This window comes from Scyliorhinus canicula, chromosome 4, assembly GCF_902713615.1.
Source record: "Scyliorhinus canicula chromosome 4, sScyCan1.1, whole genome shotgun sequence".
Taxonomy (NCBI): Eukaryota; Metazoa; Chordata; class Chondrichthyes; order Carcharhiniformes; family Scyliorhinidae; genus Scyliorhinus; species Scyliorhinus canicula.
The window spans coordinates 68895813-68910874 of NC_052149.1; the positions used below are offsets into that span (position 1 = coordinate 68895813).

Below are 15062 nucleotides of genomic sequence, written 5' to 3' on the forward strand. Positions count from 1 at the left end.
AAAGCTACAAAACCTAGGACTTGGCTCTCCACTCTGCAACTGGATCCTCGATTTTCTGACCAACAGATCACAATCAGTAAGAATCAACAACAACACCTCCTCCACAATAGTCCTCAATACCGGGACCGCGCAAGGCTGCGTACTTAGACCCCTACTCTACTCCCTGTACACAAACGACTGCGTGGCAAAACTTGGTTCCAACTCCATCTACGAGTTTGCTGACGATACGACCATAGTGGGCCGGATCTCGAATAACGACGAGTCAGAATACAGGAGGGAGATAGAGAACCTAGTGGAGTGGTGTAGCGACAACAATCTCTCCCTCAATGCCAGCAAAACTAAAGAGCTGGTCATTGACTTCAGGAAGCAAAGTACTGTACACACCCCTGTCGGCATCAACGGGGCCGAGGTGGAGATGGTTAACAGTTTCAAATTCCTAGGGGTACACATCTCCAAAAATCTGTCCTGGTGCACCAACGTCGACGCTACCACCAAGAAAGCACAACAGCGCCTATACTTCCTCAGGAAACTAAGGAAATTTGGCATGTCCACATTAACCCTTACCAACTTTTACAGATGCACCATAGAATGCATCCTATCGGGCTGCATCACAGCCTGGTATGGCAACTGCTCGGCCCAGGACCGCAAGAAACTTCGGAGAGTCGTGAATACCGCCCAGTCCATCGCACGAACCTGCCTCCCATCCATTGACTCCATCTACACCTCCCACTGCCTGGGGAAAGCGGGCAGCATAATCAAAGATCCCTCCCACCCGGCTTACTCACTCTTCCAACTTCTATCGGGCAGGAGATACAGAAGTCTGAGAACACACACGAACAGACTCAAAAACAGCTTCTTCCCCACTGTCACCAGACTCCTAAATGAACCTCTTATGGACAGCACGGTAGCATGGTGGTTAGCATAAATGCTTCACAGCTCCAGGGTCCCAGGTTCGATTCCCGGCTGGGTCACTGTCTGTGCGGAGTCTGCACGTCCTCCCCGTGTGTGCGTGGGTTTCCTCCGGGTGCTCCGGTTTCCTCCCACAGTCTAAAGATGTGCGGGTTAGGTGGATTGGCCATGCTAAATTGCCCGTAGTGTCCTAAAAAAGTAAGGTTAAGAGGAGGGTTGTTGGGTTACGGGTATAGGGTGGATACGTGGGTTTGGGTAGGGTGATCATTGCTCGGCACAACATCGAGGGCCGAAGGGCTTGTTCTGTGCTGTACTGTTCTATGTTCTATGGACTGGCCTCATTAACACTACACCCTGTATGCTTCATCCAATGCCAGTGCTTATGTAGTTACATTGTATACCTTATGTTGCTCTATTATGTATTTTCTTTTATTCCCTTTTCTTCCCATGTACTTAATGATCTGTTGAGCAGCTTGCAGAAAAATACTTTTCACTGTACCTCGGAACACGTGACAATAAACAAATCCAATCCAATCTTTACAATTTGTCTGCTGACCTTGCAGTTCAGGTGCTATGGTTGGTGTCAACACTTCAAAACAGTTTTTTTTGCTTGAATTTGATGTGTTATCTGAGTTGGTCCAACATCGACTGCAACTGGATGCAGTGAAACGAGAAACAGGCTTCCGACACAGGAAATGGTCCAGCACTGTTTTATTGAACTTGCTGATTGCTGTACATAATCTGCTGTGGGTTGACCCTCTATTAACCTAACTGATAACCTCCTACTGGCTTGACCAGACTAGCTCTCTACCACATGATGATGATGTTCACTGGCTTGTGCACTCTAACTATCTCAGTAGCTGTGTCCTGTGAGAGAGGGAGAGCCTTAATGCCCTGTGGGCTTGATAGTGGTGGTGTCCTGTCTGGCGATTGGTTGTTCTGTGTTGTGTGTGTTCATTGGTTATCCTGTGTGTCAATCACTGCCTGTCTGCATCTCGTGATATACATGAGTGGATATTATGACAGAATTTATATTATTTATTTAGAATATACAGGACAGAAACAGACCATTTGGCATGAATGCCTCAGATCTAGGAAGGAATAATTAAAATCTTTATCTAATGATGATGGCTAGAATCATGTATGGTTGTCAAGTACGAACGGATTTTCACTCGGTGTATTTCCTTCCACTATCATGATTCCTGCTGATACACACTCTCAAATTGTAAGAATGGTCACTTGTCCAAGTTGCTAAAATTTGTAGAACTATACAGCATAGAGTCGATGCATTCAAGTGAAATATTGAAGACTTTTTTTGGGAAAATTATTTCTTCATACTGTTGATCTTATGACTGTCAATATATGTGTGTTTTTACAGGGAAATTTCAATATGATGTGTTGCAAAATTCTGTTAACTTTAAGCACCGTTCCATTTGCACAAACATATCATCACAAGGCTTCTGAGAACAATATAAATCATCATATTTTTATTCATTTTACACTAACTATCCATGAGTGAGCAATGTGTGCATCTTTTATGTGGGGATGATGGTCCCTTTAATAACTAAGTTTCTGTAGGTGATGACTTCTGTTAAAACTGGTTACTTCTAGTAATTGATCATGTGGCCAAGTTGCATAGGAGGTAAACAATAGAAAAGAGGGTCAACGATAAGTTAATTTTAGTGGTGAGTAGTTTGTGGACATGAATCTCAAGCAGGATTTTAGTATTTTTTCAGTTTATAACAAGCTTGCTGCAGGAAACATAAAGGCTTTATATCTCTTGCTAACCAAAGAACTAACAATGAATTGGACTTTTGAGATAGCCAAAGAAATTTGAGTTTAAGATACAAGACTCGAGAATTAACCAAGAGAGTTCTCGCCCAAGGTAGCTACAATTAACAACCATAGTAATGCCGTGTTAAGAGGGAGTCTGCAATTAAAGGATGGTTGAAGAAGATTTTAAAGGAAAACCTTGCCTCAAGTGAGTAAAAGGCCCGATAAATCTTAGCCCTTGTCTGAATCTTTGAAACAGTACTCTACCTAAATAGTTAATCTTCCAATATTTGATAAAAATTTGATTTGTGTTTTTTGAGGGCATAAGTAAAGTTGGGTTAAGAAATTTGGTTTTAGTGTTCATTGTACTTTTAATATCTTTAACCTAACTATTTAAGATGGGGTATAATTATTAGCATTTATGTTCTTGTTGTTGAGTAAGATTATTATGACTTATAACGGGAATTTTGTGGTTTAAATTTTTTAGTAAATACCTGGGTTTTCAGGTTACCAAACAAAAAATATAATAAAAATGTAACTGGTCTTAACCGAGATCATAACCAAGGTTACATAGATGAGGTGAGGTCATGGAGAGATTTAAACATGAGGATGAGAATTTTTAAATGGAGACATTCAAGGACAGGGAATCAAGACCATGCAGGTCAGCGAGCACAGGGGTAATAGGTGAATTGACTTGTTGTGTTACATGCAGCGGACTTTTGAATTAACTCATTTTTGGATGGTGCATTGAAATAGTTGTGACTGGCTGTGGGTTCCAGCGGGAGATGGGCTGAGGAGGAGCGGAGCTGGGTGGAACCTAGAGAATTGGATCACCAAATAGCTTGCCCATCTACTTTAAGTATGCCTTTAGTTTTCAAAAGGGAATTAGGCACATTTGCTTTCTAGTATGGAATTTGGCCCATTGTTAGGAATACACGATGTAGTATTTCTGCGCAATTACTTCTCCTTCATCCACAATTAGACATAGGAGTCAGTTGAGTGTAGCTTAAACAACATTTGTTTTCCACCAAAGTAGTTAAAGTGAGTGAACTAACTTGTTGAAAAGGATGGCCATGACTTCACAGATAGGCAGCACATAGTAAAAATCCAAAACTTGCTTTATTTTGTTTTCATCAGACCTCTTTGCACTAAAGAGATGTATTTGTAATGCATCTAAATTTTGGACATATTTTCATAGAGGACACTCTATTTTGCTTGAATAAGAGTATAGTCTTTCTGAGATATCCCCAATTTCATGTTACTTTTCCCCCCGATGGTTCTTGTTAATATGATCTCTGAAGAGATAATATAAGTAAGATGGGTTAGGTGGATTGGCCATGCTAAATTGCCCGTAGTGTCCTAAAAAACAAGTAAGGTTAAGGGGGGGGGGGTTGTTGGGTTACGGGTATAGGGTGGATACGTGGGTTTGAGTAGGGGTGATCATTGCTCGGCACAACATCGAGGGCCGAAGGGCCTGTTCTGTGCTGTACTGTTCTATGTTCTAAGAGATTCAAATGCAAAGTTTTATTTGTTACACCTGTTCCGATGCATTGTTACGGAAAATGGATCAACTTAAGTGAATGTTCAGAATTAGACTCAATTGTACTTATTATTTGACAAACTCTCTCTTTATATTTTAATGCAGTACCTCAGAGTGTATGGCGAATAAACGTGGACCCCCCAGAGGAATCTCATTTGAATGTCTCCTTTAGTGCAAGTGATCGATGGTGGGATCAGACAGATTTAACTAAACTTATATTGGCATCTAACAAACTGCAGTGTTTATCAGAGGATCTTCAGCTCCTACCAGCCCTCACAGTCCTTGATGTAAATAGAAGTTACTATAATAGTGCATTGAAAATTAGTTCAAAATAGAATACAGTGTATGTATTGATGTGTATTTAAGTCTCATGTAGAAAAATGGATCTCAATATTCCTATTATAATACTGCATTGTCCTTCTACTTCCACAACCAGAGCAGTTACTTTTTGTAAGTTACTTTTGAGCTGCAGTCTTTCTACATTCAAACCAATATTGTGAGGGGGCATAGTAAAAATATTTCCTCACATTCCATAGGGCCTACTGCTGGAATTGTCCGGTCCCGCTGGAAGTCAATGGACTTTTGGCTGGCCTGCCATAGCACCCCCTCCCCCCATGCGGCGGATTCAACCACGCGCAGCTGGAAAATCCTGCCGATAGCCGTTTGCCAGACGGTAAGGTAGAAGGATGGCAATGTCAATTAAGTTTGCCACTTAAGCACAGACAGAACAATATGTCAATTTGAATTTCATTTTCCTTCAGTAAAACTGTCCTGAAGGAAATCATTTACTGCAGCAAAAATTACAAAATACACTATTTTAGAATCCATAATTTAGCTGTTTCAAAACACATTTATACAAGAAAACTGTGTTGCAGCTAACTAATCCCTTCTCCTGCATTAGGAACAGAGAAGATCCATTTTTAATTTCAAGTATGAATCCACTTTTTGGGTATTCTGTACTACACTCTCTGGGTGGGTGGGGGTTGTGGTAAAGGGGAAGAATCGATTGTACTTGATCACAAGGCAGTAGGAGTATATAGTTAAGTGCATGCTAATGAAATCTTTGATTCTTGCTTCTTTCATAAAGCAACCTCAGATAAAAGACTTCACTAAATCCTTATGCTTTTTCCATTAGAATGTATGGGCAAATTATTTCTGAGTATATGTCTTTCTTTAAATAAGAATTCCTTTAAACTGGACTTCATTTTACTGAATATGCACTTCTATCAATCTTTTACTGAATTATACCATTGGCTAATTCAAAATTTGAGGAACAAAGTATTTCTCAATCAGGCACATTGATTGATTGTTTAATTAACTGATCTTTTATCGTGGTTGCATTCAATAGAATAATGTAATGTACAACAGATTTTTATCTGTTAATCAAGTTATTGACTTAAATTGATTCCAGGTCCATGATAATCAGCTGAATTCCCTTCCGTGTGCAATTGGGCAGCTGCTGAATCTCCAGAAGCTCAATATCAGGTACTGCAAGTGTTCATTCATTCTAATTTTTGAGATGGTATGATTTATCTGTTTGAAAATAACAAGTGAAATTCCTTTAAGAGTAGAACTAAATTAGTCAAGAACAAGTATATTTAAGAACAGGAGACGGGCAATAGGCCCAATAATCCTTCACCTTTTTCACTAATCAACTCCATCCACTTACCTTCTCACTATCCCTTATTCCTTCAGTCTCTGGAACACACCTAATTATGTCTTGAATGTACTTATGCTGTCCACTTCTGTGGCCCTTTCCTTGTACCTTAGGATAACAGTTTCTTACAAGTCCCACCTTACTTCCCTTCTTGAAAAAACGTTCCCATTTAAAAAATTTCTGTTTACTCTCTTTAAAATCGTCAGTATAACAAATAATTTTGATCAATATTGCCTTTCTCTGTAATCTTGCAAACTTCAATTCGAATACCTGTTGTATTTTTAAAAAAAAGCAGAGCCAGCTTTGTTAACATTTTCTCACATTTTAAAATATTACTAGATAAAATTGTCTATGTAGCTCATCTCTGCACCCTTTCATTAACAATAATGGCCCAACTTCATGGTTGTCAGGACAGTGAAGCTGTTACCATTCGCTGTCATTACAACTGTGAAACTGATAGTGCTTTCTGGGGTCTGCACTTGAGTAGAAAGCCAGAAGTTGCTGCTGATGAATCCCAGCTCCTCCACTGAGAGAGCTCTTGAAGTCCCTACAGTTGAAATCTGATGTGAATTCACACTTGCGTTGTTAAACTTATTGAAAATGTTACGTCTTGTTGAAGAAGGCGCAACTTGTATTTTAAACATTGCATTAAGTTCATAATTATCAATGAACAACTTCTCTGGCCCTAAAAATCTTGTGGAATTTTGTAATTCTCTATTAATAAAAATAAATAGTAACATAAGTAACAAAGTAAATGTAGCGTGTTGAGATAATAATAGCATTTAAAAATCAGTAACGTGAATCTTGGATTGAATCCAGATTGAGCTTGGAGCTGATACTGGCAAAGGGGATCTCAACTCTGCCTCGGATTTTCAATTAATCTTTTAATGAATCGGGTAAAAATCAACAAATTTTGAATAAAATATTTTTAAGGAAAAATCTACCACCAAGTGTGGGGCTCAAAACCACAATCCTGGGATTAAGAATCAATTTTTATCAACTGAACGAGCCAGGCTTTGGAGGAACCATGCTAATACCAAGATCCTCATGTGCAAGTTGGTCGTTCTACCAACTCTTCTATATGACTCAGAAACCTGGACTACACCCCGTCAAATGAGCACAGGATTTTGCTCATTAAAGAACTTGTAAGCCAATATGACATTGCTTCAGGAGATGCGCATGCACGCGTGGGATCAAGCCCTTCTTCGAAAGGCTTGGATGAGCCAAGTTTTCCATTTGGGATTTGACAGCAGGACCCGGGAGATGGCGATCCTTTTAATAAAAGGGTCCGATTTCATTCGGAGAAGGTATTAGCAGATGTGGGAGGGAGGTATGTTAGTAATGTGAGTGTAAGAAGGAATACCGGTGATGATGAATGCTTACCTCCCGAATTGGAATGATACAATGTTCATGAAACAGCTGCTGACAAGGATACTGGATCAAGACACCCATCAGCTTATTATGGGTACTGACATAAATTGTGTGCTAGACCCAAGGGTAGATTGTTCTAGGCCAAGATCGCTGGCCCTGAGGGGTATGGCGAATGTGTTAATTGCTTTTATGGAAGAAACTTCGCTGTTCGGTAATCTGGGGGAAAAAGTGTTCTCGTTCTTCTCCTTAGTACATAATGTCTTTTCCAGGATTGACTATTTTGTCATAAGCCGGGTGCTAGTGGCAGGGGTGAAGAAATCTAAGTACTAGGTGGTGGTCATTTCTGACCATGCTCCACATTGGATAGACCTTGAGTTCGGGGTAGGCAGGGGGCATTGAAAGGGGTGGCGGCTGGATGTGGGTCTGCTAGCAGACATTGGGTTCTGTGCAAGGATCTCAGGGACAATGATAATGGGGAGGTCTCTTCCTCGACACTATTGGAAGCAGTGAAGGTTGTAATTAGAGAAGAAATTATGTGCGGCGTGCACCTGCTGGCATCCGAATCCACTGTGTGCTGCTGGCGAATCGGCGCACCATGCCGATGGAAATTCCTGACCTATTTCTTCTAAGACCACGTAGAGCTGGGGGCAAAAACTAGGAAACAATATTATAGAGGTAGATCCAAGAACTATTTGCGGAGGAGAAAACTGCAAATGCAGTTTGATCTGATCACTACAGAGAGAGCGGTACGACAGCTGCGGCGAGCGAAAGGGCCTATTTATGAATATGGAGGGAAGGCAAGTTGGCTCCTGGCATATCAACTGAAGAAACAGGAGGCTGAGCGGGAGATTGCCCAGATTAGGGCACGAGAGAGAGGGGCTGGCCTCTGATCAGGAGAAGGCAAATGAGGTATTTAAGACCTTTTACCAAAATTGATACACATCGGGCCCTCCATGAGATGGGAAAGATATGATGGAATTCCTGGGTGAGATGGAGTTTCCCAAGGTGGAGGAGAAGTTGCGAGAGGACCCTAAAGTTCTGCTACAGTTAGATTAGATCAAGCATGCAATTGAACTGATGCAGTCAAGAAGACACTGGTTCCTGATGGTTCCTGGTGAAATTTTATAAAAAATTCATAGACCTACAAGCCCCTCTATTGTTAGGGATTCTTGGGGACTCCTTTGAGAGGCGCTTTGCCATGGACATTGAGGCAGGCTTTAATTTCCCTGCTTTTGGAAAAAGACAAGGACCCATTTGACTGTAGGTCGTATTGTCCAATTTCCCTATTAAATGTGGATGCAAAGCTGTTTGCTAAGGTGCTGGATTTAAAACTGGAATTTTGCCTGCCAGAGGTTGTGGGTAAAGACCAAACAGGTTTCGTTAAGGGGCGGAGGTTGATAGCGAAAATGAGACGACTGTTGAATGTGGTGCTTGCTCCGGGGGAGGGTCGGGTCGGGTCCTGGAGATCATAATCTTGCTCAGTGCGGAGAACATGTTCATGTATCTCTAGGTGCGCAGCTGGGTCAAAAAATACTTATCTAGGGCAGCAGGGTGGCGCAGTGATTAGCACTGCTGCCTCACGGCGCCGAGGTCCATGTTTCGATCCTCGCTCTGGGTCACTGACCTTGTGGAGTTTGCACATTCTCCCCGTGTTTGTGTGGATCTCACCCCCACAACCCAAAAATTGCAGGGTAGGTGGATTGGTATACTAAATTGCCTCTTAATTGGGAAAAATGAATTGGATACTCTAGATTTATAAAATTATTTTAAAAAAGTTCTTTTCAGCCTTTCCATTTTTTTCCAAATATCTAAATTTCCTTCCTCGCGGTAGATCAACCCTCTCCCTCAGCTCCTCTATGGTTGCGAACCTCTCTTCCAAGTACAAATCTTTATCCCTCACCAATCCCCTCTCTCTGCACTTCCTATACATACCAACCCCCGCCCCCTCTCCCGGCTCAAACCCATGGGGCGCGATTCTCCCAAACAGGGAGAAATCGTAAGGCTGGCGTCAAAAATGGGCGGGTTTGACGCCAGCCCCCCCCCCCCCCCGCTCCCCGACCGGGAACCGATTCTGGTCCCCGGTCGGGGCTAGCATGCCGCGGCCGTGAACTCCGGCATCGCGGGCTTAAAGAATTTCGTTAAGCCCTCTTGCCAGAGTTTGCGACGGCTGACGCGTCACATGACGTCAGCCGCGCATGCGCGGATTGGAAGACTCCAACCCGCGCATGCGCGGATGACGTCATCGCGCATTTGCGCGAAACCCGCGCATGCGCGGGCCGGGATGCCCCTCAGCCGCCCCGCGGAAGGACAAAGAGTGCGCGGGAATCGGACCCGCTGCCGGCAATCGGTGCCCACCGATCGCGGGCCCATGGCACCCTTGGCACGGCCGTGGTACTGCCATGCCAATCGGTGCCATGGTTGCCAAGATCCGAACTTTACGGCCGTTTTTACGAACGACTAGACCAGGTGTGTTTGCCGTTCGTAAAAACGGCCGTAAAGGGCTTGGACTTCGGCCCATCGGCCAGCTGAGAATCGCTGCTCGCCGTAAAAAAACGGCGGCAGCGATTCGTGTTGGGAGTCGGGCGTCGGGGGGGGAGGGGAGAATAGCGGGAGGGCATCAGACTAGCGTGGCCGTAAAAATTTATGACCCCAGCTATTCTCCGCACCGTCGTGAGTGCGGAGAATTTCGCCCATGGTTTTCACATAGTGGCGATAACAGTGACATCCCCTTTTCCTGAAATGCCTCCTTAGCTGGTTCCACACCTTAAATCATGGACTGTACAACCGGGCTCTCCGTATATCTCCTTGGCGCCAGCGGGAACGCCGGCTTCACCCTCCGGCTGGATCCCTACAGGATTCTTTCTCCATCCTCACCCATTCTGCACCCGCTCCCTCCGACCGCCGCCTCACCTTCTCCATGTTCGCCACTCAATAATAATGCAACAAGTTTTGTAAAGCCAACCCCCTCCTCTGCCTCTATCCCTGCAACAGGATCCTCTTTATCCTTGGCAGCTTCCCCGTCCACACAAACTCTGAAATAACTGTATCCAACTTCTGAAAAAGTCCTTTAGTATGAAAATCGGGAGCGTCTAATGTATGAATAAGAACCTTGGCAGGACATTATTTTCACCACTTGAACCCTCCCTGCCAGAGTCAGATGCAGCATATCCACCTCTTAATATCCTCCATCATCTCCTCCACCAGTTTTGCTAGGTTCCATTTATGCAGCGTCGCCGACTCTCCCGTCATCTGGATCCCCTGATACCTGAACCTATCCCTGGCTACCTTGAATGGCCCTTCAACCCAACTCGTTTATCCAGAACACCTCACTTTCCCCCACATTCAGCTTATGACCTGAGAAGGCTCCAAATCCCTCTAATAGACCCATAATCCTCCCCATGCTTTCAAGCGGGTCCGACACATATGGTAGCAGATCGTATGTACTTGGCGAGACCCAGTGCTTCCTGCTCCCCCTCCTAATCTCTGCCACTCAGCCCGTGAGGGCCATTGTCATGACTCTATTGGCTAGCGTGAACAGTAGCAGTGACAGTGGGCACTCCTGCCTCGTTCCCCTGTGAAACCTGAAACTTTGTGAATTCATCTCATTGATCCATACGCCCGCCACCGGGGCCACGTACAACAGGTGCACCCATGCCACCAATTCAGCCTGAACCCAAACCTTTCCAGGACCTCGAACAGGTACTGGCATTCCATCTGATCAAATGCCTTCTCCGCGTCCATGAACACCACCACGTCCTGTACCCGTCCTCTCGACTGGGTCATAATCACGTCAACAATCGCCTTACATTACTGGAGAGATGCCTGCCCTTTACGAAGCCTGTTTGGTCCTCCGGGACACATCCTTCCAACCTCCCCACCACCAGTTTGGCCAGCATTTTTACATCTGTGTTTAACAATGATATAAGCATAATAGTCGCCTGCATAATCACCTCTGGTAGCTCCCCCCTTCTCCAGTGTCTCACTGAACACCCCCAGCAGATGCAGTGCCAATTCCGCCGGAAACCCCTTCTAGAATTCCGCTGGGTAACCATCCAGCCCCGGGAACTTTCCAGACTTCTTCCCATTTATGCTTTCCATTACCTCCTGCAGGGAGGTAATAGAATGCATGGGTGCACCTGATCAGATCAAACTGAAAGGCTCCTCTACTGCCTGCCTCTTCTCTTCCTCCAGCCACGGAAACTCCTACCTGTCTAAGAGCCGCCCCATATCACCCCCTAAGCCCCCTGGTCTGCCTTCTACATTCCTTATAATATTTCCTAAATGCCTCATTTGTCTTACATAGAATTTACAGTGCAGAAGGAGGCCATTCGGCCAATCGAATCTGCACCGGCTCTTGGAAAGAGCACCCTACCCCCTACCCAAGGTCAACACCTCCACCCTATCCCCATAACTCAGTAACCCCACCCAACACTAAGGGCAATTTATCATGGCCAATCCACTTAACCCGCACATCTTTGGACTGTGGGAGGAAACCGGAGCACCCGGAGGAAACCCACGCACACACGAGGAGGATGTGCAGACTCTGCACAGACAGTGACCCAAGCTGGAATCGAACCTGGGACCCTGGAGCTGTAAAGCGATTGTGCTATCCACAATGCTACCGTGCTGCCCCATCTTCCCTGGCTCCAACACCACCTCCCTGTCCGTACCCTCAAAATTTCCCTGGACAAGATCTGCCTCTGTAACTGATATGCCAACATAAGACTTGCCTTCTTCCCATACCCATACTGCACCCCTCTCGCCCTGCGCAGCTGCCCCACCACCATCCCTGTTGTAAACCTATCGAATTGTCCCTGTAGCTTTTTCCTTCTCGCCAATCCATCCGCGGTGGGCGCCCTCGAATTCTCCCTGTCCACGTGGACTATCTCGCCCAATAACTATTCATACTCGTCTCTCCTTTTCTATCTTCATGCACCTTGAACGAGATAATCTCCCGAACCACCACCTTCAGTGCCTCCCAAAATGGGGCCGACGACACCTCCCCGTTTTGATTCAACTCCACGTAGTCTGTAATCACTGACCGCACCTTATCACAAAACCCTCTCTCTGCTAGTAACCCCGAATCTAACCTTCATCTCGGCCTCTGCTCCCGTCCCGTTCTAAGCCGAACCTTCCAGCCACAAAAAAGTCAATTCTGGAGTAACCTTATATACATTCGAGAAGAAGGAGTACTCCCCATGCCCACCCTTTTTTCCATGAACCCTCCCAGCTCCTTCGCCACCCTCAACCTTCCCATTGACCTGGGGCTCAACCTGTCCACCTCCAGCATACAGTTAAAGTCTCCTCCCATAATCAACTGAAGCGTGGTAAAATCCGGGATCGCTCCCAGCAACCCCCTCGCAAACCCCACATCATCCTAATTCTGTGAGTATACATTAACCAACACCACAGGCGTCCCCTCCAATACCCCGCTCACCATCTCACATCTCCTACCCAGGTCCCTCACTTTCTTCACACTCTCAAACCCACCTCCCTGCAATTCGAACCAAACCTCGAGTGAAATACCTGACCTATCCATCCCTTTCTCAGCCTGACCTGGTCCTTCATGCGGAGGTGTGTCTCCTACAAAAAGACCATCCCCGCCTTCAAACTCCTACAGTTCTCGAAGGCCCGAGATCTCTTCACCGGCCCATTGAGCCCTCACATGTTCCATGTTATAAGCCTTACCAGAGGCTTTCACATCCATTCCCCTCTAACATCCGCCACCCTCCTCTTTCAGCTCTACCCCCTCTAGTTTCTCTCTGTACCGGGTTTGGTAACCAGCAGACATGCCACACTAGGGGGGAACTTCTCGTCCAACCTTCAGCTACATTTGTCCATCGCAATTTCTCCCATTTTCAGGTATAAAGTGCTTGGTTCTATGCCTTCGAGCAGGAGCTGCCCTCTGTGCGACCAATACTGCCACTGGGGTTCCCATGAGCACATGTTCTGGTTGTGCTCGAAGCTAGCAGACTTCTGGAGGTACTTTATTGAGACTATGTTGGCCATCCTGAAGATTGGGTTGGAGCCTTGCACATTGGTGGCGATTGTTGAGGTTTTGGTTGTGCCGGAACTCCGGACAGGGGCTGACGTCCTGCCCTTTGAATCATTGGTGGCAAGGAGATGAAGATTCATGGGCTGGAGGTCAATTACATCGCCAAGCATCTCGGCATGGCTGCGTGACTTGATAAGAGTTTTTATACCTCGAAGATTAAGTTTACCGTTAGAGGGTTAGTGGAAAGGTTTTAACTCGGATGGCGGTCGTTTATATTGTACTTTAAAGAGCTGATCACTGGTTGTTGGGAGGGGGTGGGAACTTAGTAACTAAGTTTTACTGTTGTAAGAGAAGGAGGGGTGGGGGAGGGGACTCTTACTGTTTAATTAATGTTCTGTGTTTTTGTAGGTTTTGTATTAAAATTGTTCAAAAATTTTAATCAAAATATTTCCAAACCATTTTTTTGTTGATTTGGCAAACTCTAATTAAGGACAATGGCTGGGGCCATTGCAACTGGAACTGACCGTAGCTGCAGAACCACTATTGTGGAGGGAGAACCTCTGCACAGGATGGCCTGCGGTTACAGCTAGTGAGGTAGGGGAGTTCAGTCAGCCTCTGATTAATGGCCCCTTAATTAACTTAAGTTACCTACTGCTTGCTGCCAGGTTGCTGTTCTGTCTCCAAACAGGTCGTCTCGAAAATGGCTTGGGGATGGTTCTAGAAAGCTGGCATGCCTGCATCTGCCCACCTCAGTTCTTTCCCGCTCAGCCTCCAAAATACCTGCCCTTGGCATTAGATCCATCTTACTAATCATCTTGCAACCAAAATCTACAAGTTATTCATGGTATTGTGCTCGTTTTGGCTGTTAGAATTTTGCTTAGCTAGTGGTTTGGCATTGAGTGTCATCATTGCTGCTATAGTCTTCGTAAACATTGGTCATAGCCCTCTTCAGCCTTGTAAAACGCACACAAGCATTACCAGGCAGCAAGAATAAATATGCATATTTCAAGATTGCAAATTTATATTATAAATATGCATATTCAGAAATGATGCAAATTTGCAACAAACTACCAACCCTTATTGATCTGATGCAGTAAAATCCATCTGTGATCATGGGAATACAATGCTCAAATTCTTTTTGATGGAATTAATTGAGCCTTATGTGCAGCTTTTACTTTGGTTCCATGAGTCAGCGTAAGTTGATTGAATTGATTAGTTTGATGCCTGACAGAACTGCTAAGAGTCAACTAGCCACTGATTAATTAATGAATTCTGCCAGAAGATAAGATTCCTGCTTAAATATGTTCTGAGGTTAGGGACTGCAACTCTATAGCCATCTAGTGACCCCTTTATTATCCGATAGCTGGGAAATCAGCTAGAAAACAAGGTATCCTCTCTCAACGACGACCAACCGGTGGCCCTGGCATCTGTTATCATGAAATGCTTCGAGCGGCTAGTCATGAAACGGATCAGTGCCAGCCTCCCAGACTGTCTCGATCCACTGCAGTTTGCCTATCACCGCAACCAGTCAACAACAGATGCTATCTCCCTGGCTCTACATCAACACTCGAACACCTCGACAACAAGGATATCTACATAAGACTGCTGTTCATAGACTACAGCTCCGCCTTCAACACCATTATCCCGACAAGACTAATAACCAAACTCTGCAATCTTGGACATTACCCCTTCCTGTGCAGCTGGATCCTTGACTTCCTCACCAACAGACCGCAATCTGTCAGGATAGGCAACAGAACCTCTTCCACAATAGTCCTCAACACCAGGGCCCCGCAAGGATGTATGCTCAGTCCTCGACT

The 15062-nt window shown here is 44.9% G+C and overlaps 1 protein-coding gene across 2 annotated transcripts in view; it reads left to right on the forward strand.

Annotated features, from left to right (window-relative positions):
• The window catches only part of lrrc40 (leucine rich repeat containing 40), a 138584-nt gene that overhangs the window by 13718 nt on the left and 109804 nt on the right, over nucleotides 1-15062 (forward strand). For both annotated transcript variants that reach the window (XM_038794400.1, XM_038794399.1), the window contains exons 2-3: nucleotides 4328-4509; nucleotides 5634-5707. In XM_038794400.1, the coding sequence (XP_038650328.1) occupies nucleotides 4328-4509; nucleotides 5634-5707 (256 nt within the window). The remainder of the gene's footprint in view (nucleotides 1-4327; nucleotides 4510-5633; nucleotides 5708-15062) is intronic.